This window comes from Ambystoma mexicanum, chromosome 1q, assembly GCF_040938575.1.
Source record: "Ambystoma mexicanum isolate Mex_15411 chromosome 1q, UKY_AmexF1_1, whole genome shotgun sequence".
NCBI classification, from domain to species: domain Eukaryota; kingdom Metazoa; phylum Chordata; class Amphibia; order Caudata; family Ambystomatidae; genus Ambystoma; species Ambystoma mexicanum.
This window is the reverse complement of record NC_090922.1, coordinates 77410919-77434302: the sequence shown is the minus strand read 5'-3', so window position 1 is coordinate 77434302 and position 23384 is coordinate 77410919. Positions and strand designations below refer to the sequence as shown.

General features: G+C 44.0%; 1 protein-coding gene across 3 annotated transcripts in view; it reads left to right on the top strand.

The window, feature by feature from the left end:
* The window catches only part of SPIRE2 (spire type actin nucleation factor 2), a 468191-nt gene that overhangs the window by 212012 nt on the left and 232795 nt on the right, over nucleotides 1-23384 (top strand). For all 3 annotated transcript variants that reach the window (XM_069635566.1, XM_069635565.1, XM_069635564.1), the window contains exon 2: nucleotides 6334-6383. In XM_069635566.1, coding sequence (XP_069491667.1) covers nucleotides 6334-6383 — 50 coding nt within the window. The remainder of the gene's footprint in view (nucleotides 1-6333; nucleotides 6384-23384) is intronic.

Genomic DNA, 23384 nt, shown 5'->3' with positions numbered 1-23384 from the left:
AGGTACAGGTTTTACCTGAAAATGGTTTATCGCCTTTTGTGTATGTGTGTATGTGCAGATCGGTGGAGTGGCAGGTGCTGTAGAAGAGCTCCTGTTCTGTTTCCGCTGTGTCGGATCATAAAAGGGAGATATAGAATGTAAGAATGGTAACGGGCGGACACGCTGTCCCACTGCTTTCTTTGGGGTAAACTTACCCTTTAAATTATGTGCGTGTTGCATGAAAGTAAAGCTAGCAGGTTATTCTCAGCATCTGTTCCCCAACCGTTAGAGTGCCGTAGTGGACACTGTAGTCATGGTAATCATCCAAAGCTTATACAACAAGTTCCAACGTGATGACATCAGGTCGTACAGATGCCGTCATCCTGGAAACCCGCCTAACCATGTGGGTGTAGGAGTGGCAGCCTGCCGATCCTGACATGGATCCTGGGGACCTCCGGCCAGAGCAATGCGATCCTGCATAAATGGTCGCTCATGTGTAACACAATGTCTCATGTGACATCCTCTTTGCTCTGCAAGAGCGCTTGACCACCCGTGTGGAACATCTGGTTGGTAGGTGTTTGTGATTGATGTGTGTCCTCTCTGTGTTATTGGTGCACGAGTTGCCAGGAGTGGGAAATCACTGTCCTCTGTCACGGTTGGACCGTGACTTGTATCATCAACTATCACATGTGCTGGATAGGTGTGATGGGAACGTGGGCCTGGCAATTTAATGTTCAGATTCCTGTATAAGTGTCACACTTAGTCAATGCTGCGCTGGTCGGACGTGAGGTGGAGGCATGTGGCTTCAGATAGAAGGTAGGCATACGTGAACTTCTAAATCAAAGGGTCAAATTGTTCATCGCGACCTAGATTGTATGTATCCAGTCTATGAATCCAGCAAGATTCTTTCTCCAGAAGACTTCTTTGGACATTAGGTCCCCCTCTCAGTGTTTCTAGTACCAACCAGAGCAAGTCATCTGGAGAGTGTCTTGACTCAATTAGTGATCCACAAGTGGTGCCTTTGTGTTTTTACAGCATATTCTGGATCTGTGTTCTGAAATCCTAATTTTGACTGATCTTATTGTTTGTCCTATGTATCTCAGGCCGCAGGGGCACTCTATGCAATACACCACTTGATTTGTTTAGCTGTTCATCATGCCCTGTAGCGTCCATTGTTTGGTTCCTATTTGGAATGTTTTCATCTTCTTAGTGAATTTGAAAGCTGCACAGTTCTCACATGCGAAGTGGCCTGTCACTGTATGAAGGTTCCACAGAACTATTCTGGGTGTCTCTTTCCTATATAGGGAGTCAACCAAATGCTCCCCGATGTTTTTGGCTCATTTAAATGCGAAATGTGGTTGAGGTTCTTCTGGTAAGTTCAAGGATGGCACAGGCCAGTATTTCTATATTATTTTCTTCACCTGAAAGGTGCGTGGACCGTGTGTGATCACACATGTAAGCCATTCATTCTTGTCCTCTTGTATTTGGTTCTTGTATTAATAGGGCCTCCCTGTTTGTGAATCTGGCCCGTTTCTTAGAAATACTGAGAATTCTTTTAGGGTAGCCATGTGCCCGTAATCTTTGGGCCAGTTGCTCTGCATGTCTATGGAATTCGTCAGGAAATGTGCAATTACTCTGTTTCCTTAGGAATTTACCATATGGTAAGTTCTCCTTTGTGTGTGTGTGGGGAGGTTGCTGGTAAAGTGTAATAGTGTGTTCCCATCACTAGGTTTTCAAAATAGACTACATTCCAACTTGCCTTGCTGGTGTTTGATAACCAAATCTAGGAAGTGTATTTCCAAATTGCTAAACTCCATGGTGAATTGTATGTTATTGTCCTATGTGTTCATCCAGGTGAGCAAAAGTCTCAATTCTGCTACAGATCCATCCCAGATAAAAAATAACATTGTCAACGTATCTTTGCCAGCATTTCAAATGTTGTCTCCAAGGATTATCATTCGGGAGGACATGGCCTTTGTCATATTTGGCCGCGAACAGTATTGCCAGACTCAGGGTAAAGGCTGCCCCCATCGCTGTTCCCTTAGTTTGGAGGTAGAATTCTTTGTTGAAAACAAAGACTTTTTACCGAGTGCTATATTCATTAGTTTGATTATAAAGTTACTAGCACTCTGGTTTGTAGGTTGTTGCTGGTCAGACATTCCCTGATGCACTTGATTGCTGAGTCCTGTGGTACACTCGTATATAGAGATGTCATGTCCATCATGAGCAATAGTTGGGTCTCTGGGTTGAATTCTTCCTTTTCAAATATTTGAATTGTTTGTGTGTAGTGTCCCACAGGTAAGTATCCGTTAAAATGCTCAAGAGTCCACAAATTTGCAAATGGGTTCCCATTATTAGAATGGTCCTGGCTAAAACATGTGGTATTTTAAATTACACTCGTTTTCAAAAAGACCAAGTAATTATGAATTGAGATTGCATGCAATGTGGACCCCAATGCAGTAAATATATCCATGTTATCTGAACTCATAATTAACAGATATTTTAACATTAAGGACTATTTAACACACCACATATATTTACCGTCACCACCATACTTGTCACAAGGTCCTAATGGTATCTAGAGGGGAAACATCAACTGCAACATCTGCTGCAAATGGGCACTAAGGAATACAACTAGACTGACATCTCCTAATTGTGGAGTTAAGGATGAGAACATCAGGCACAGTTTTATGGAGATGGTGGCAAAGTGACCCACCATCAGTGACCGGTTCTCCTACTCGTGGAGGCTCGGGCTAGGATGTGTGGCCTAGGGGAGACACATCCAGCTCACATGTCATAGGCAGCAATGATCAGGGAACAAATATTAAGGTTGCCTGTGTAAGGGTGCAGAAGGAGAGAGACGAGACACATGTAGCATATTTGTGTTTGGTTAAAAACTTGTATTTATCTTATTGAAAGGAAAAAGGGTTGGGGAAAGGCCTAACTGTCCCTTACCACTAAGAGGGATTGCCCTGCCTTAACAAAAGAATGCTATGGACCCAGGCAGGATGTCCGTCAAACAAAAATGTCTACTGTCCTGTGTCTAAACCTATTTTTGCCCTTCACACTCTCAATCAAAATAAAGGATAAGTGTGTGTCTTCTTAATTCCAGAAGGAGGCCTCTCCCGTTCTGGATGCTAACACCAATGCACAGTTCTTCTGCAAAAAAATGCATATATTTCAATGTTCACTGTTCACAAGTTCATCCAACTTAAAGATAACCCAGTTCCCCAATCTCCTGGGGGGAACCTCTTCCTGGGTTTCTGGGTCCACTTCTTTTAAAAAATAAAGTTCCTTAAAAATCCTCTGGGGAAATCCTCTCCTCCAGTCTGTAGCACGCAAATGATCCTTCCCAGTCGCTTGTCAGGTCAGGTTCACTAACCTGCCAGACCTCACCATAGACTTTTCCAATAGTGTATCAAGTCTGGTTTACTCGCCTGGCAGACTTCATTTCCACAATCATTAGTTTAAAAAGATCCTTGTGTTTTGGGCTCCAGCCCACTGGGTATAATTCTTCTTGTATTGTGGTGTGTCTTATGCTTTCCACTTGTGGGCTTTTCCCACTTTTATCTGGGTCCCAGAACCTTTGGCTTGGCAGGATCCTTGTCCCTTGGTTACCTAGTGTCCACTTGGACAGACATAGTATACTCCCATGCCAGGCCCTTTTTCACCTAGGTGCACCGTCAATGTTTGTATCAGATTGTCCTATTTCCTTATGTCCCTCAGGACGTGTTTATCTGCTACATACAGTTTTTGTTATATTGGAGATTCTCTTTCTCACCCCCTTGTGCTCTTCGGGATGTTCTTATTGGGTTTATAAAGTTTGTATCTATTTGTATGCTTCCTTTTTCATCCCCTTGTAATCTTTGGGGTGGTTTTATAAAGTTTACAAAGTTTGTATTATATTGCACAGGATCTCTTTCACTCCCTTGGGCTTTTTGGGAAGTTCTTATGAGATTCCTCAGCTCCCTCAATGCCCCCTGACTGATCTGGCCCTTTCCCTACTTTTGGGAACTCTCTGGGTGGTCCTTGCTCCCTTCGGGAATTGGAGCGAAGTTTCTCTGCCGCACTTGGTGTTCTCCTTCTCACGGCTTTCCAGCTTCAGTGTCTGTCTCTCATCTTCGGCTGCTTGCGTCTCTGTTCCTGGTCGGTTTTCGCTGGTCTTGCTTCATGTATCTCTGCCACCGATCAGGTCTGCCTCCCTAAGACCTTTCAGGTACCTGTGGCAGTCCACATCCCAGCCTTCAGGTTCCTCTGTACAGGACCAGCGTCTACTTCCCTACTCCTCCGGGGCTGGCTGCTTGACCCTGTAATGAGTCCTTTGTCTCTTTTTACCATCAGCCTTGTGTTGGTTTCACAGTGAACTTTCGTCCTTTTGCTTCATCTTCCTCATCACAGTGATATTTTATATCAGGCTTGGGGGAGTCTCCCTCTTCCTCGTCCCAGTCCTTTTAAGAGTGTCCTCTGCTAAACCATAACAAATAGTGGTGTGGGGGACCTGAGGGACTTGAGTGGGGGTTAAGGAAGGTGGGAACACCAAAGGGGTGACTAAATACTGCATTCTTCCAGGGCCATTGTCACCATTCCCATGAAGTATTCCCCCTCCCATGAGTGCACCCACTGAGTACCACGCCTAGAGGAACTATCGGGTAGAGGCCTCACCTCCCTAGCCTCATGGAAAGGGGCCTCCCCATGGAAGATGTGACAATAGCCTGGGATTTGACACATTACTGTGCCACTGGCTGTGTGTGTGGGGGCTAGGTGTGTGGAGTGAGAACACCCTCTGAAGAAAGGATCTCAGTAAATTTGCAGGCCACCATACTTGCATCGCACATGCTTGCAATTCGCAGCATTAGCAAATTCACCCTTTTCCACTTGGCTCTCACAGGCTCCTTGGCTCATCCAGGCAAGATGTGATTCTCTCTCATTGACTCATAGCACTGGCTTTAGTATCCACTTGTTTTCCTCCTCAGTTACTGTTTTTTCAAAATGGACTCTTTTGACACCTCAGTAACTCTCACTTCCTTAGCATAACCATGAGGTCTTTAGGGTTGGCCTAGAGAATACTTGAGAAGTCAGGAGGCCTAGAAACTGCTGATACGGTATCTCATTCCCCATCGTGTCATATGAGATTGTGCGTCTTTTTTATTATTTAAAACCCAATGCCATCATACACTTTAATACCTTCATGTCCCAAGTGCCTATTGTGTTTGTTACCATACATCACCATCTTCAAACATAGGGCTGACCCACCCTGACAGATTTGACTGAATCCTTGTTTTCATTTGCCTAAATCAGGGATCTGCCACCTTGGGCCCTCCTTTAGGACTAAAGCTCCCATCAGCCCCAGCTAGCATGTTCAATGGTGAGGCATTATGGGAGTTACAGTCCAAAGCATTTGGAGAGGAACGGATTGCAGACCACTGGCCTAAATGAAATCATCTTGCTAGGACAGATTGTAATATACAGGGCCTGATCACGACTTTGGCGGTAACACCAGCGGTGTTACCACCAGCGTTATTAGCCCTACCGCCGAACTCCCCAGCGCTAATAGTGCCGGATCACGTGTTCGGCGGTAATGTAATTCCCCATTCCCCATTGAGCCCATTTGGGAATGCCCCATTCCCCATTGGGTTCAATGGGGAAAATTAGCGCTCTTACCGCCGGTCGGATTTCCTGCCGGCGGTAATAGCGCGAATTTTCGGCGGATTTCCCCCCAGCCAAGAGCTGGGGTGAAATCCGCCAAAGTCCTGATTTGGCGGACCCTTAAATCCGGCGGTAATAGCATGACCGCCGGATTTAAGGGTTACCGCCAAAGTCGTGATGAGGCCCACAGTTATCCTGTGTAGCAAAGCTTCTGCATTTTAGCAGTCTCTTTGCTCTAAATCCTGTAACAGAGTAGGTGGGAAAGTAATAGGAGTGAGAGAGGCAAGATGTGAAACCTGAAGTGTTGATGAGTGAATACCAGAGGAACTCATTTTATATGTTTTGTCATGTTTCTAGGTGAGTTGCGTACAGGGCAATTGGGGGTCCCTGTATTCAGAAGGCATCCCCGGGTGAAGGCATGGTGGTCATTTTGCTACCAACAAAGTCTTCCCTGGGAGCGAGGATGGGTCGAGGGTTGCTTGAGGGCTGTGTGTTATAAGCTGGTGGGAAACGTGTCGAGTTTGGATGGTGCTAGCATAATCAGCTGAGTGATGAGGTACTAGATGGTGTTTACTTGCAGCATGTGAGTGGCTTGCGGTGTGTGTGTATGATAAGGTGTAGGAAACTGAACTACAAATGTTGTGATAGCTGGTGGTTTTGGAGGTGGCATGCAAGCTAATGAACTTTGTGCTTTCTCTCTGTTTACAGACCCTGAGCAGAGAGATCCAGTGCCAATGTCTGTTGCGGTGGAAAACCAGGTGAAGTAAATTAGGTATTTTAAAATGGTGGTGGGGATGGGGTTCATTGTTTAAATCAGTCGTATTATCGTTCAATAGACATACATAATAACTAAATTAGGTGCATCTTCCAGAGATCTCAAAAAGGTTGATTTCCAAAGTGTATCTTAATTAACTGGATCCTCAGTAATGTGCCTCTGAAGTCCTCTGCTGCTTTCAATACATTACAAGATCACAACTACTCTCTATTAGATGTTAGGAAAACATGGGTGTAGTTGGCTGCAGTGCTTCCCCTTACATTACTTATTTCAGGTAATTATTATATTAAATTTGTTTTCGGCTCTCTTTGCGTTCTTATCAAGGTCATACATCGACACACAAAATCTAAGCTGATGACACTAACTTTATTATGAAAGTTAATCTTAATTCCATCTCACATTACAGTTCTCTAAATCCATTTTTTTTACTGCTGGTGACTGGATAAAGGGAAACTGGTTAAGCTTAAGTAGTGAGAAAAAGGGTTGCTTATGCTCATAGGCCCATAATAGACAAATTACAAATTATTTAAAAGTCAATATACACTTCTTCTTGGCGGTAATCCCTATTCCAATCACATCATCTCTTAACACATTAGCTTGATTTTTTGATGTTTATTTTAACCACTTGATTGCTCTTAGGTTTGGCCCTGTATATAGGGTCTTGTAAAGTGGGACTTTTTGCCCTTAGGATGTATATATACATCTTAACTCAGGTGTGTGGGTGTGGGCAGGGGACATTTTTATGTTCTGTTCCCATCATGTCCAGTGAGCTCTGAGCAAGCCTGTACTTAAAGGGAAAGTGCGCTCAAAAATGTTATTGTCTTAAAATATGAGCAATAATCAACATTAGTAACGGAGAGCAGAGAAGTGCTTTTATAAATACAACGTTTTTTGTTTTTATGATTGCCGTGGTTAGAAAACCATGGAAATCATAAATACAACAACATTGTATTTATAATTGCTATGGTTTTCTTTTTAAGTCCGTGAAAATGAAAAATAAATCCACAGCAATTATAAATACAATGCGGTTGTATTTATGATTGTGGTTGCTCTCGCTTTCAGTCTTCTGGGTTCCCTTTATAAATGCTGTGGTTTTCTTTTTAAGTTTCCTGGGCTCTCCCGGACCAGAGGAGCCTGGGAAACCTAGAGAGAAAACCACAGCAATTATTTTTGTATGAAAAACACTGCATTTATAAATACAACAAAGTTGTATTTATAAATGGTGGTACTTTCACTTAGAGTCTCCCGGGAATCCCCGGCTCGGGGGAGCCCGGGAGAACCAAAGCGAAAGCTGCTGTAGTCATAAATACAATGGAGTTGTATTTATAATTGCTGTGGTTTTCTTTTTAGGTTTCCCGAGCTTCCCTGAAGCCCGGGAAACTTAGAAAGAAAACCACGGCAATCATAAATACAACACGGTTTTATTTATAAATGCTGAGGTTTTCATACAAAAATGAAAATAAACACTTACCGCAGCAGCCTTCCTCCCAGCCTGAATTCTCTGCTCTCCGGCACTAATGAAGCAAAGGCCGCTGTAATAAAAGCTACCAGCAGGTGGCTTTTGCTTCATTAGTGCCGCAAGGGCAGAGATTAACACAAGCACAGGAGGCTCATCCACTTCACAAAATGGATGCCTCCTAGTGCTTGAAATTAAAGGGGTTTAAACATTATTTGTGCAGAACTTTAAATAGGAACTTTCTTTAAAAAGATGTTTAATATATGTTTTTGATTATTGCCCATATTTTAAGACAATAACCTTTTTGAGCACACTTTCCCTTTAAGTCCGACCTCTGCAAATGTATACGCCAGGTCCACTGGAAACTAAAGGGTTAACTTGGAGCATACATTTTTTTTAGTTCATTAATGGCGAATACTATTTCTGTAGGTGCCAATAGCAAAGCTGTTGATCCTTACGTTGTGATCTGCATCTTCTCGTTGATATGGAAAACCTCACAGCCATTGGATTCAAAGGTCAATACACACCGTCCATTGAATCCTATTCCTGTTTGTAAGGAGGCACTGTACTAGTGGGGGAAGGCGATGCACAAGCTTCTTTGTGTCCTGGGCATGCATGTAGAGGTATGTAAGCAGTGTGGGGTTGATGGTGTAGAGGAAGTGTGTAACAATTAGTATTTGAATACTAGTACATGAAGCAGACCCAGTAAAAAGAAATCTGCTTCTCATGGTCAACAGATAACTTTTTACTTGATCAATCATTTACGTAATACTGTGCAAATCCAAGCATGTACATGTTTTTTAGTATTCAAAGGTATTTACTTCATATATGAGCATTATTTAAGTACTCCGTTTCAAATTAGATAGTTTTTGGATGGTGATGTCACCATCTCAGAAAATGCTGCAGTTTGACAAAGAGTACTTGGTGTCCATATGCCTAATAAATACCTTTGAGTGCTGTGGTGGGACGGAAAAAGGAGTCGAACACATTGAGGACATTGTAACTTACCTTTAATGAACTCATAAGAAGAAGGCCTATTTTTCCCTACTGCTAAACGGGTTTCCCTGCCTATGTAAAGAAATTAAAGGAGCTAGTCTATCGTCAGGAAGTCTCAAATAAAGAAATATCCTGAGTCCAAACTTAATTCTTCCTGACCCAACCACTAAAATAATCAACTTAAAAACTTAAACGAGGCCAGAGGAATGACTTAATTCCCCTGGTATTCTGTTATCTTCTGGTAGTCTCTTGATATCAATGTCTCTCTTTCTGGTGCTGGTTCCCAAACACAATCTTCTATAATAGTCTCAGGATAGCGCCTTGATTAATTATTGTAGCTCATCCACAATATTATTGGGTCTTGTACTCTCTTTGGTGATGTGTCTGTAAAAACGTTCCATGTGATACTTTCTCCCGTTCATGATTAAACTTGTAGACCTCTCATATTCTGATAATCCAGGCTTTCTTAGCTTGGATGTGGTTTGATCCAATTTGGTGTTTGCTCCCCTCCTGGGTTCTCGCTCTGTAACTATCTTGTTTGCTTGATTGTCTTATATCCTCTCCGTTATTACAGGATTTTAGCCCATACTTTCTCCACTCTCACCTTTGAACTGCTGAACAATCCACGGCCAAGGAGCAGAATTCCTACAAAAGAAAATCACCATTTACCAGCCGATCAGAAAACTCAGACCGAGCAACGACATCCGCCTGGAACCGAAACCGTACAAAAGGAAAAGACTTGGTGGATCAGCATTCTCTTGCCTAGCTGCTCAAATATGGACCTTCCTCCCGAGAGAAATACAAAACATGAATGATCATCTAAAATTCAGAAAACTCCTAAAAACCTGGCTCTTCCACTCAGACCCAGACGAAAATGAATGAGCAACATCTACACCCCTCGGAATGAACACACATATCGCAAGATGGAGGACTAAAGCGTACCACGACAAGTGCAGGGAGCTGGAGAGACCTCCGAGTGGGAGGGAGACCTGGGTTCCTATGGAGGGCCTTAACAGAAGCTTACAAGAGAGATGGGAGTGTCCTAGGTTGAACCACAGAAAGAAGTCATATGACTTGAAGAGGAACGAGTGATGACCGAACAGATAAACCACAGGGACCATGTAATTCAAGGGCACAGGGAAGAGGTCCCACCCCCACCTCAAGGGGTCCAGGAAGGCGATGGCAGATGCACACCAGGTTATGCCAGAGGACTGAGCAGTGTAGAAATCCATTATTCGCGACACCACTAGATAGCCCTGCAGATCACCCTCAACCATGCACAGAAAATATGAGGTAGACCCCCTTAGTGCACCCCAAAACGCAACACTAGCAGTGACGCATACCACAGGCGGCCAAAGCGGAGGAGGTACGATGGAGCACCACCACTAACCAACCTACTAAAAATCTCATCCCTATGCTTACACCTCTCAAATTCTAAACATAACACAACCATGCCCATATTGCACAACAAACCGCACTCACTTCACTACACCACAACAATGAAACAAACCACACATAGCCCCGCACAACAGCACATGACAACTACTGACCGAAAAATCACAACTATGCTCAGTGAAAGGTGTAAACTGAACTGAAGCTGCCAACAGCACATCACAGCACTCTTGCGCTTTCTCCCACTCAGTCCTACCAACTTTCCCTACCCTCTTGCCTTCCAGATCTGCCAGTGGACCACTTCGGTGGTGATAGTGTGTGGTATTAATATCCTTTAACATAACATAACTCATAGGGTAATTTTTCTTCTTTTACTGGTCTTTTTTCGCTGTCTTTATCTAATTGCCATTTAGGCTAAATCGTTCTTCCCTTTATCTGCTTTGCACACTTCCAGTTAAACAGTTTTTTATTCAATATCTCGTTGTTATTACTGGGACAGTTTCTCTCTGTGTATAATGTTGTCTCGGTTGCCTCCCTCTTGTCCCGTTCTCCCTATTATCTCTCTGTATGCAGGGGAATGCTGAAGGGCATGGGCTTCACTCGGGTATTCCTCTTCAGCGTTTGCCTTCTCGTTCCTCGGTTTTGCCAGTCTCACCAGCACCTGTTACCGGAATCTGTTCTCCTGCTTCGCCACAGCTTCACCTTTGTTGGATGCGCCAGCCTCCAGTATGTCAGACTGATGTTCTGTGCCTCCCTCAAAGTCGCTGGCTCCTTAACTCATCTCATGTCCACTTCTCCAAGGCGTGAGCACATCAAGTGGCTCCCCCTGTGTATGATACTTTGGTCTCCTCTTTGGTACTCCACCCATCTCAGTTAAGTATACATCTCTTCTTAAAGAGACATCTTCTTTTTCAGGTTGGTTTATTTCAGCATTGCTTTCAGACAAAGATGCAGAGGGTACATTATTCTTCATATCAGATAGTCCCATAAATGCTACTATGGTATGTGGTTTATGGAGTTCCTCATAGGAACGGGAGTCCTTGTCCCCTAAGGGGGGGTCTCTCCCAGTGAGGTCCCACTTGCCCAGACGTCTAGAGAGGGTCTTGCAGAGCGGGCTCACCTCCCTAGCCCTAAAGGGGGAGGCTCCCCCTTGGGAAGAAGGGAAGAATACCCTTCATTTGGCATAGTGCTTGAGAAGCTAGGCCAGAGCAAAAAGGGGATGGTAGCGTATGTAGCCAAGTTCAACCAGCTTGCAGCTGAGACGTCTTCTTTACCCTAGTAGCTACCTCAGCTTACTGTGTTTGGGTATTGCAGTTAGATGCCTGAAAGACAGTTGAGCACAGATCTATTGGCCCTTGGAACTCATTCATAACTGCAACCTCCTTCCTCTTATCCTTCACCAGAACTAATGCAATTAAAGGAATAGTGCGCTCAGAAATATTATTGTCCCGATGTCACGCGCCGATCATTGTGGCGCGTTTGGCCTTTAAGGCGATGGTATTGCCATTAGAATGCTCCGCCACGTCTCCTACATTTCTTTACCTTCCTTTGGTGGTGCGGGTCTAGTCTTTCTTTATGTTTCCTTCCTTCGCTACTTGGCTCCTCCCTTTCCGCCCTAGCGTTGCATTGATACTCACTGCTTTCAGTTTCATGAGAATCGATGCTAGTGCTTTCTATCCGTGCCCTACTTGCTTGCCTCGTTTATCCCTCCTTGCTTTCATTTCCCGGTTCGCTCTTCTGTGCGTACCGCCTTCCTCTTCTGTCCCGCTCCTCCGTTACGCTGGAATCCTTCTTCTGAGTCTTTTCCCGCTCTGGGCTCTTTTTCTTTCTTTCCGCTTACCTTGGTTTCCAGGACGCCCCTCTCATCTGGCAGTTCCCGCTGGGCTGGTGTTCCTTCCGGAGAGATTTCCTGTACACTGTTAACCCCTTCCATAGGGTTTATCATTCCTGTCTTCTGCTACTCGTACTAGTTGCGGTTGAGGTGAACTTACAACCGCTTGTGCTTGGTTACCCGGACAACCCGTGTATTTCCAGTCCTCACTACTGCAGATACTACGAACTACCAAAGAGGTTTTTTCTGCCTTCAGGCCTTTTCCTCATTTGGACGCCATCGGGAAGGAGCCCCTACTGTTTGCCATTGATTGAAGGGCAGCAGGGTGTCTTCGAACCGAGGGTGGCCCTACCTCTACGAGAAGAAACACAAGGGAAAGAAAAAGGAGAAGAAAGGTGTCAAGACCGCCTCTAAGGACACAGGTGAGGAGGAGGACGAAGGGGATTTTGTGCTCAGTAATGACTCAGAAGTGTGTGGGTATATCAAACCAGGGGTTAATAGTGACAGATTGCAATGCCAAGAAAGAGAATACACCATGGCCACAGCAGAACAGCTACAAGAGGTAGTGAACGCTGTGCAAGGCTTAACCCAAGAGGTTCAGGCTTTGAAAACAGAAAATGCAAAGTTACGGTAAACAGCCGCCCTTCGAGAACAACAACGCACTGAGTTACCCTCAATGCCACTCTTTTCCGGGAAATTCGATGGATCTCCTCGAAAGTTTAAAGACTTCATGGAAGTCTGTATTATTCACTTCACCTTTCACCCACAAACCTACGCTAGTGATCAAGCCCGCATAGGTTTCCTCATATCAAACCTTACGGGCAATGCCCTGGCCTGGGCTACCCCTTTGGTCACTGGAGCCAGCCCTTTACTTCAGGACTATAGTGCCTTTACCGCACAATTCAAGACCACCTTTGAAAGACAAGAAACCGCCCATATAGCCAGCGAAGAATTGCTGGATATAAAACAGGGGTCAGCAGATCTACTTACCTACATTTCACATTTCAAGTGAGTTGCAGTAGAGACTGGTTGGCCGGACAAATATAAAGACCAGTACACACAAAGGTTGTACTTGCGTTTCATTGCAACATGCCACACAGAACAAACGAGTATAATGTAACCCAGCAATAATGGTCAGCTAATGAGAAGTTGATGCTCGTTCGGGTATAAAATCATCGAAAGTCAAACTTACATTATATTCGGCATTTCCATTCTCTTGGCGTAACGCAGTCCGGAGCGCAGACTCCGTTCACATCAACGATTTTTCATAAACTGAACTTACATGTTCCTTAGTCCAGTTTTGGAATGGAGAAACGTATCATATTTTACATGGTCCCTTTCTCTCAAGGTCAAAAAACAATTGAACCTTATACTGTGTGTGCGATGCGTGGGCTTCCTCAGCTCGCAAGCAAAAATTCAAAGCTGGTGACCTTCACTCAAAATGAAGATGCAACATCTTGGCTCACCGCATCCATGAGAACTGGAATTGTGATGCACAGGAGGAAAAATGTGGGGCTGTCCTTGCTCGATGTTCATGGCGCTGCTGAGGGGTAGGGGAAACTTGGCAATGACAGAATGCGTCCTACTCCAAAATTGGAGTCGAGGGTACACAAAATGGAGTCAAAGTGTGTCTAGCAATAGCCCCACCTCTGCTTATATCACGGCCTCCTTCCATTATGTAGCCTAGGTCTCATCCCTTTTGTGGGACGAGCAGTTAGTCAGCTATTTGGGCAACTGTATGGTAAGGCAACTTCCGAACCGCAAAGTTTCTTTCACACTATTATCCATCTGGCCTACCCACGATCAGTGAAGGTCCCCCAGTAGCTCGACGAAACTGTGAACTGTGAAAGTACAGCATTACATTGTAAGGCAATTGTAAAAACTGCACTAGTTGAACAAAATAAATTAACAAAGAGGATACATTTTAACAGACAAATTGGATGCTTTATTTGGACACTTCATAAAAACATTGTTGATCAAAAAAACAGATGGTAATCATTTGTACCTGGATTTGAACTGTTCCACGAGCTCTGCTTTAGTTGGACAGGGCATGTTGGCAATGTTTTGTGGCAATGTATATGTACTCGGAACAAAATCGCACGCAATTCCATGATTATGCATCTCCAAAACATTAATAATAAGATCTTTCACAAAATCAAATTCCATTTCCTCATATACTGGCTTGACCACCCTTTTTTTGCTTCTTTTTGTAAAGGCCACAGTGTAGTGAAACATCCCAAGGTTTCCCATAGTCCTCGATTGTTCACGGCCTACATTCTCGTTATATGCTAATACCGCTAGTAATGTCCTATATTTCATCCCTTGAATGCCGAAATGCAATCTCTTTGGCCTGTACTGTAGGCACATATTGTGAAACACCTCCTAATCTCCCGTGTGACAGAATGCTGTGAGTCCCTTCAGATTTCTTGATAGAGTTTTATCAAACACAATCTTCTCAAGGGCTTTGTTTGGAGGCGAAGATGGAATCAACCACTTCTTCTTCCGTTCCTGCTCTGGCGACAAAGGGCCATGTTCACATTGGTGGAAATGTTGGTTTTCTGTCCAAGAGTGATGCATCAGTGGTGCATCAGTGACCGCCATTTTTCTAGTAGAATTTCCACAGACCCATCACAAGTTTTGGAGCTCCAGCAAAGCTGGTTGCTGAAACACTGGGACCACTGTGAAATACTTTCAGAACCTTTTTTTTCCCTGCAGCTGAGATTTATTTATTGATGGATTTGGCAACGTGCCATACATCAAATTGATGGTGAATATCTGGAAACTGTGCTCTCATTGTCTTGGCTATTAAAACATGTCTCCCTCGATTGTAGATCTTCCAGTGATTTTAGAAAACCAAGTTTATCCATGGCCACTGAGGATTTACATTTGGACACCTACACGACCACCAAACTCACAATTTTGTTTACTTTCCATGTCCTGAAAGTGGTATGTGCAGTACTTTGCTGAAAATCCGGGGCTGTCACACTGTCCATCGCCAGCTAGCCTGAACTGTTCTTCGGAGAATGTACTTTGAATAGACAATTGTTCAATTTTCCAAGCTTCACTAATGGCAGGGAATAGATATTGACGTTGATATTTGTAGTACTGCATTTTAGGAATGAAATGGAGTCCCACAAATTGACAGAAACTGGACAACTTAATGAAACTAGAGCCACTGAAAAGTAAAGCTGCTGCACACAGAAGATTGCCAGCTGGCAGTTTCCCCAGCATTGGTTGAGCGGACCATGAACATTTTTTGTGGAACATTTCACAGGTGGCATGTATTTTGAGGTTACTGCCTTGTGATACATGAGTCACATTCACCAATGGCTTCCCACATATTTCCCCTCTCATTGAATGCACACATTTCAGCATCTTTATAATCTCCATCAAGCTGCTGTCGAATACTATGTATTTGGCCTCCTTTATTAGACTTTCATCCTGCATTAATGTTGTTTCTGACTGAACTGTGGTTGACATATCAGCCAAACTGGACATACTGTAGTCGAGATCTTTGTCTAGTTCCTCGGTCAATTGTATTGATGCATCAGTCTCTGTCATTTCAGCGTCTGTTACTTGAACCTGAATCAGAGAAAACATCAATGTCGACTGGTTTTTGGGTGGCCCTTTTTTGGCGGGTGTGGATTGTGTCAAGTGGTCTGCGACTAATTCAAAAGCATCTTCAATACATTCAGTTTCATCTTCATCTAGTGGAGCAGACACATTGTAGCAATGGTCCAAAAACACTTTGCTGGCTTCGCCGGTCACATTAAATTAATTTTCTGGCCATTGGGTAAATGCATCTCGAGTCTGAACATGCCGCACCTCAATTAATAGTTGCTCCATGATGAAAACAGTTTGGCAAGCAACATCTCTCATTTGTGTCGCTGTCTGTGTCTGCATAGTCTGTACACCATCGGGCAACTAGAAGACAGGTTGGAAAAAGATGTTCAATGTAAATCCAACATACAGTATTGGACAGTTTACATTTAAAAAAAAAGCATATTATGAAGGCCCCAGCACAAAATACTGATTAAAAATTGAAATTGTTTATAAATTACCTTATTTTTCTTGCTTTTCGTTGAAACCTTCTTTACTGTAACGTCAGCAACAGCAAGCTAGTCCACTGACTCGGATCCACGTGCCTCCTCTTCTATATCTGGATCTTGTATACATCCTTAGAAAAGAGTATCCATTTAAAATAAGTCATTTGTTAAATTATTTGTATTCGAAATCAAATTATTCCTTCGCACACCTGGCTTACACAGATAAACCCGTACATCGTGTAAGTCATTTAGTCAAAATATACATTTGGGATTTCACCTGATTGATGCCTAGTTTACTCGATCAAATTTGACTGTCCAAAGCACACTCTTCGAAATGTTGCACTCAATCAATTTGCAAAAACTGTGTGTTTCAAATACTGTCACTGTCTAATAGTATCAGATCTAGGACCGACTTCTATCATTCGAGGGAAATGTCAGTATGCATACCTCTGGCTTAGGATCAACTACAAGGGATGATGTAATTGTAGTCGAAGCTTCATCACCTACCTGTAACACAGTACTTGTATTAGTATTAGTATGGTTGAAAAAATGTGAAATTTAACACACACAGTGTGACAGAGACAATGATACATATGTATAAAAAAAACCACAAATGAAACATTGTGTAAACGCACGACACGATATGTAATTATGATGAGATTATCTCATTCGATGGAACTGTCAGTACACATACATTTGGCTTTGGATCAATTACAAGGGATGATGTAACTGTAGTCGAAGCTTCAGCATCTCCCTGAAACACAGTACTTGTATTAGTATGGATGAAACAATTGAAATTGAACACGCACATTGTGACGCAGACATTGGTACATATCAATAGCAATCCACGAATGAAACATTGTATAAACAAATGACACAGTACGTAAATATGATCAGATTATCACAAATTCCATGCATAAAACAATTCCGGAACTGAATAGCCAAGTAAGACTACCTGATACGCGGTTGTTGACTCCAGGCAAAACATGGATGCTGAATCTTGCTCCTTCATATTCAGTGCATAGTCATGGAGTTGTAAAGGGAAAATATTATTTGATTTAGAAATGCTAATCTTAAAAATTGGCATGTAAGTAGACAGATTACGAAAACATTATGCTTAGTTCAAAGGACACCATAACATAGTTATCTGTGCCCATAAATCAATTTTCTATGAGGCTTCTAAAACCAAGGACAGATGTTTAGCAAAATGGTCTTTATTTAAAAAGCAATACAATCTTACTAAAATGAAAAGTATTATAAGGGACAAAAACACCTTAAACACTAATCCGTCCATTTAGTTACCTGTTCACTACCCCAAGGGCTACAGCTAAATCTGGAACCGTGACTCATCTGAGGCGGCATGTGAACGAATAGAGTTGATATTGCATTTGGGAGACATTTTTGAGTTGTTCTGAGTTGATTCTTCTTTGTGTACATGGATGGGTCGTACATATTCTGGGTAAAGTGCAGGCTGCAGATGCGGAATCCATCACCCCTCTTGTCCTCCAAGACATCTTTGACTCTACTTTCAAGCTCTTCCAGCGCATATCCGCAATATTTGACCCAGTCTCTTATTCAATCTACAGTCTTTGGGAATACATGCATTGTAGTGCCTTCAGATTTCTCATGGGTCTTAGAAGGGCAACCGAAAATCGCACATGCAAGCACTGTAATTTCTGCAACAAAAAAAGGTCACATTATTCGAAAATTACCTTGCATAAAAACATGAGAAAGAAGGATAATACCATACATTCTTCTATGCAAGGTATGTTTTGGTCACCACACAAAAACCAGTGTAGCGTGTGCGGCTGTATTATAGGATAACTTTCATAAACAATTCTTTGATGTGATGAAAATCAGACATGTTACTCATTCCTTGAATGTACTATCGTGCATCAAAAGGAAACATGCTTATAATATTGACACGGTCCGCTAAGGATGCAATTTGATGCCAATTGACACTGATGACAATTGATATATTGATAACATAACAAATGAAACTCAAGTCAATGGCAATGAGACAAATGAACATAACACTACTGGGTACGTTCGCTCGAAATAGATAGAACGAGATCAAGGAGATATGATTAGGAGACATGCCCTTACCTTGCCCAAAAAACAGTTAGATTCAGTAAGCAGGGTAGTTAGTGGCAGGAGAACAGGGAGATGTTCACAGGTAGCACGACGACGAGCAGATTCGCAGTGGTCACAGAAGTTCTCAGGTAGCACGACAACGAGCAGATTCGCAGTGGTCACCGAGGTTGTCAGGTAGCATGTTCACAAATTGATTTGCAGTGCTCAAAGATGCTCTCAAGTTAAATATCAAGTGGTTTATAAAGAATTAGAAAAGAGGGTGTGTATGTGAATGAATGACGTGTATATGTCGTGGTATTATGTGGATTGCTGCTTCATGGGATCCTGCCTGGAGACACAGGGTCTGTATAGGCCATGTGTAGAATGGGCCCTGTGTGGAAGATACCTTTGAAGAGTACGTGGTGTTTGGCACCTTGGCCGTTCCCACCCCTGCTTGCCCCCGTTGGCAGCACACATCCACTGGTGCAAACTGCCTTTGATAATGGAGGCGGATGGATGGGACTGAGGCGTGCAGACAAGGGCCGGAACACTGCTGAATGGAGCCACACTTGATTCACTGAAAAACTGAAACAACCATTGATAAAAGTTCTGTTGTGCTTTATTTTGTTTATTAATTTTATGGCACAAATGTACTGCACATTATAAAGTTCAGGTTGCAGCATAGTGAGGGAAAATCCCCTGTATTGACCGCTGTCACTGGGGAATGTGTCTCTAATGGCACCAACGGCACAGGCGGGTATTACTCGTCGAACGCGGTGTCCAAGCCTCCGTGAAGCCACCATGTGCATGAACGATAGGCCACCAGCCTGTACCACCTGTGAAAGAGAAAGATACAAACTGTTTTTAAATGACCAAGATAAGTGTATTAAACCTTAGTTGCCAATGACAATTCTTGTATCCAATGGCATTGTTGCCAGTGCAAATGCTACCTAGACACTGTACAATATTGAACAACTATTATACGAATATTACTAGAGAATTGCAAGACTAAATTGGTTTGACAACGATATATTGAAGTTACGACAATATAGGAGAGAACCTTGAAATAGTAGTGGCCTAAGTGACATCACAACCAGAGTAAACTTGCTCGTTATTTGGATTCCGAGGCCGAACTGTTGCGCGAAGTTCGTGCATAAGCACCATCAAAATCCTCAACACGGAGCGTGTGAGGCAGGCTGCCCTGAAGTCTGGCAGCTCTGTAACGCATTGCGGCCATGGCTCGCCTTGCAATATGTAGGACAAGCATCCAGAGTTTTCCCGGCAGCAGCAGTTCTCCTCCTCGGTTGGCATTAGCGCGCACCGATTGCAGGTACACCAGATGGAAACGCTGTCTATGCGACTAGGACCAGGCTCTTCATCTGTTGAATCGTCCTCCCAACTGTTGTCCGAAGCCCCATCATTTCCGCATCTTTCTCTTTCGAGTAATTCCGCCTCGGAATACTCCGGCTCGTACTGGTAGGGCTGTATTGTTGCCATTGTGGGGGAAACAAACGAAAATAATTTATAGTAATGGTACTGGTATATGTTTGCACGGGCTACAAGCAATAAAGGTAGCTGACTAGAGCACAGACACGAGGCACAGAATACTCAAAAAAATACAGTGAAAGGAATGGAAAAGAAAATCTGATGTTGTCTGCTGTGAAGCGATCTGTTTATACTTATTGAGGAAAGAGGCGTCCTGCCATTTCCATGGCGACACATCTTTAGCTGTGGCGCAGAGAATGTTGACACGAGACGTGCTTTGGCGTTGTGAAATGGGCAGTATGCATCTAGTGATGTCAGGCTCAGGGGTGGGGGATATGATTTAGTGCCGCCAGGGCAGTCCACCTGGGCGATGCAGCAACTGATCAGATTATCACAAGATGGCCACACCCTGCTGCCTGATTTTCCATGTGTAGAAAAGAGGAAAACTACGGTAAGGTGCATTGGAAATGTTTGTGCGATCGATCAACGTATGCTTAAAAACACATGCCCGAACCCTCGGGACAATAATATTTCTGAGCGCACAATTCCTTTAAGGGGCATTAGGAGGCCCCTTAACACATGAGGAATGTGAAACACGTACGATGTACACATGTATTCATGTATTCCATGGAAGAAGGCCATTTTATTAGGGTGTGTCCCAAAAACACAATAAGGCTGGAAAACCAAAACTCAATAATAAAAGGCGCCTGTCAGTTGGTTGACATTGATCAACACATAAATGGCCTGACTCAAAGATGCGCTTAACAAAAGCTTTATTGGATCTCTGTAAAATTGGTTCTATATGATATTTTCGCATATTGAAGGCTGAACCAAAAAACATTTATTTCGGTTGATTTTGTGCATCCATCAGTATGTGCAAATACGACACTAAATGACCCCCCCAACCTCTCCTGCCCCTGAATGAGAACTCCCTCCCACCCCAACCCTCCCGCGCTGGCAGGATTCCATGATAATCGGGGGTTTAATCTCCAAACCCTTTTTTGTCCCCGTCACCTCCCTTCCCCATCCAAAGCCTTCCTCCTGTACCCACACTCACCACAGACACACTAACAGTTATACAAGCATGCACACACTCACATGTACCCATTCTCCAACCCCTCTATTCCCCACCACCAACAGCACTTACACACAGATACACAGACAGACAAACACACAAACAAAGAAACAAACACAACAAACTCACTTACCTGGTCTGCCAGTGACTTCTCTCTTCCAATCCGGCCACGCCTGTGAGCCTCTGTGTTTACTCACGTGCGCTGCAGGGGCTGACAGTTTTATTTAGAAAAACCACTTAGAGCAGTCTCCAAGGGGTCTTTCTAAAATGGTCATTCAATAAAACAATATTTAAAACTCATTTTATTCACTTATTATCATGAAATTTAGTAGCAAATTAACATCCAGAGAAGCTTTTGAGTAAACCAAAGTTGTGAGGATGGTGATTCTCCAGGGTGTGGCAAGGCTTCACAACAACTTAAAAATAAGGGGTTCTCAGGGAAGTTAAAGCATGTCCAAATTAAAAGTTCTCCCGTTTTCCATAATTCTGGGGCTGGGTCTCTGCCAGCAAGTTAACGCAATAACCATTATGCTGATAATTGTATGTTTAACAGGTGCTCCCACACTTCCACTCTGATCTTCTCGCGGTCTCTTCTCTTTGGCTCTCGTCCCCAGGTTTAAGGGGTTCATGAACCCATCTTCTATGGTCTTCATATGGTGTCTCTTGGCTTGGATCTCAGTCTTGGGTTTAAGGGGTCATCCTTATCCTCCTTCTCTGGTCGTGTTGGTATCTATTCTCCTTGGTTCTCAGACCCAGATTTACGTGGTTCCCTCACCCTTCTTCAGGCTTTCACGAGGGAAAGCCTCTTCACGAGTCAGCTTCAGACTGGAGTCAGTTGGCGAGTTCAGTAGGCGATGCCGCTTTGGAGATGGCCTTCATCTAAGTCCGATAGCGGCATAGAGACTGGAAGCTGCCCTAATGTCTAATCAGGGAACTCCCCCTTAGCGTATAGGTTCTCCAGCTACCTAGTATAGTGTCTTTCCTCAAGTCTTGCTGCTACAGAGTCCTGCCATGGACTCTCCGCTCTTTCACTCTTCATTCTGAGCTTCTCCTGCCCTGCCTGGATGCCTCACCATGAGCTCATATCTCCAACCCCTCTATGTTTGCACTTTGGTGTCTTAGGGTTCACCACCTTCTCCTCCTCAGTACTATTTGTCTGCATCTCTGTTCATGTAATGTCTCCCTCCCCTTCTTCAGCAATATTCCATTCCTTCGATACACTTCTTTCTGTCCCTTCCACCTTGACCTCTTTGATGTTCCTCGAACTCTCTTCTTCACCACCTCTTCCTTCACCTCCCTGTTGATTCACCACTCCTCCTCATCACATCCCTATACTAGCTTCTCCTTCCAGATGTTTGTGCACTCCGTCACCTCGTTTCACCAACTCCTTAAAGCTTTCCTTTTCACCTCTTACAGTCCAAAAACCTTTCTCAAACCCTGGATCTCTCTTTTCCCAGCCCTCTGGGTCTTTCTTCTTCTAGTCCTCTGGGCCTTTCTCTTCCCAGCCCTTTGGATATTTCTTCTCCCAGTCCTCTGGGACTTACACATCTCAGACTTCTGAATGTGTCTGCTCACGGACCACTGGGTTACTCTCCTCCCAACCTCCAGGGCCTTTCTCTCTCCACCCGCAGGGGCATTTCTTGTCTCAGCTTTCTGGCTCTCTTAATTCTTCACCGCCAGGTTCAGTCATTTACGAGCCCCCTGGACCTCCCCTGCACCCTCCTGTCTCCTCACATACCAAAGCTCCAGGGATCTCCTCCAGTCTCCTGTCTCCTGCTCCAGCTCCTTCTATTCACCTCTCCCGCCATCTCTAAATGAGCTCTTCCTCCTAACTCTCACTGATCTCTGCCACAGACCATGCCTTTTATGGGGTTGCTGCACCACCTTTCTTCCTCATTGTGGTGTAAGGGAGCTCAGTTGTATTTCTTTTGGTAGTTGAGATGGGGATTATTTTCCAGGCCCACGATTTGGCTTACAGTTCTGATGTGCGACCTGGGGCGCTGGTCACCCCTTCCCTTGGGTGGCCCTCTCTCTGCCTTCCACGCCCTAGGCCTGTCCTCGGGGTGGACTCCCTTAGACTAAATGGTTTTATCTGCATGAGTGTGAGTCCTTTGGGAGGTGACTGATGGATTGCTTGCATTCTACCTCCTAGATCATATCTCACTTCTCCCCCTGTAGTTTAATATCATATGTCTGTATCTTCACGGGGGAAGGAGGCCACAGGCTTAGCAAAAAGGCATGGCTGACACTGCAGGATCGGAACTCCTTAATGCCCTGAAAGGAGGAAAAAGGCAGGAGTGTCTGTGGTGGCAACCTGACAAGCCCCAGCCACCCATGTATGGCATGGTGGGGGTAGCCAGGGGATCTGCACATATCTCCCCATGCCCAGCATCACATGGCTTGTGGCAACACATATCCTCCTTGCCAGCCCCACCATCAACTAGCAAGGTCATTCAGGGGATTCGTCATGGGCCACCACGATGAGTTCAGTAACTATTAGGCCCCACTCCTCTGCTACCCAAATCCTTGCGCATCTATACATGTATGTAATTCTACAAGTACCAGTCACTCTCCTTTTATGGCTTCAGTGCTCTTAGACTTGGGTGTGACAGGAAATGACATCTTTCCTT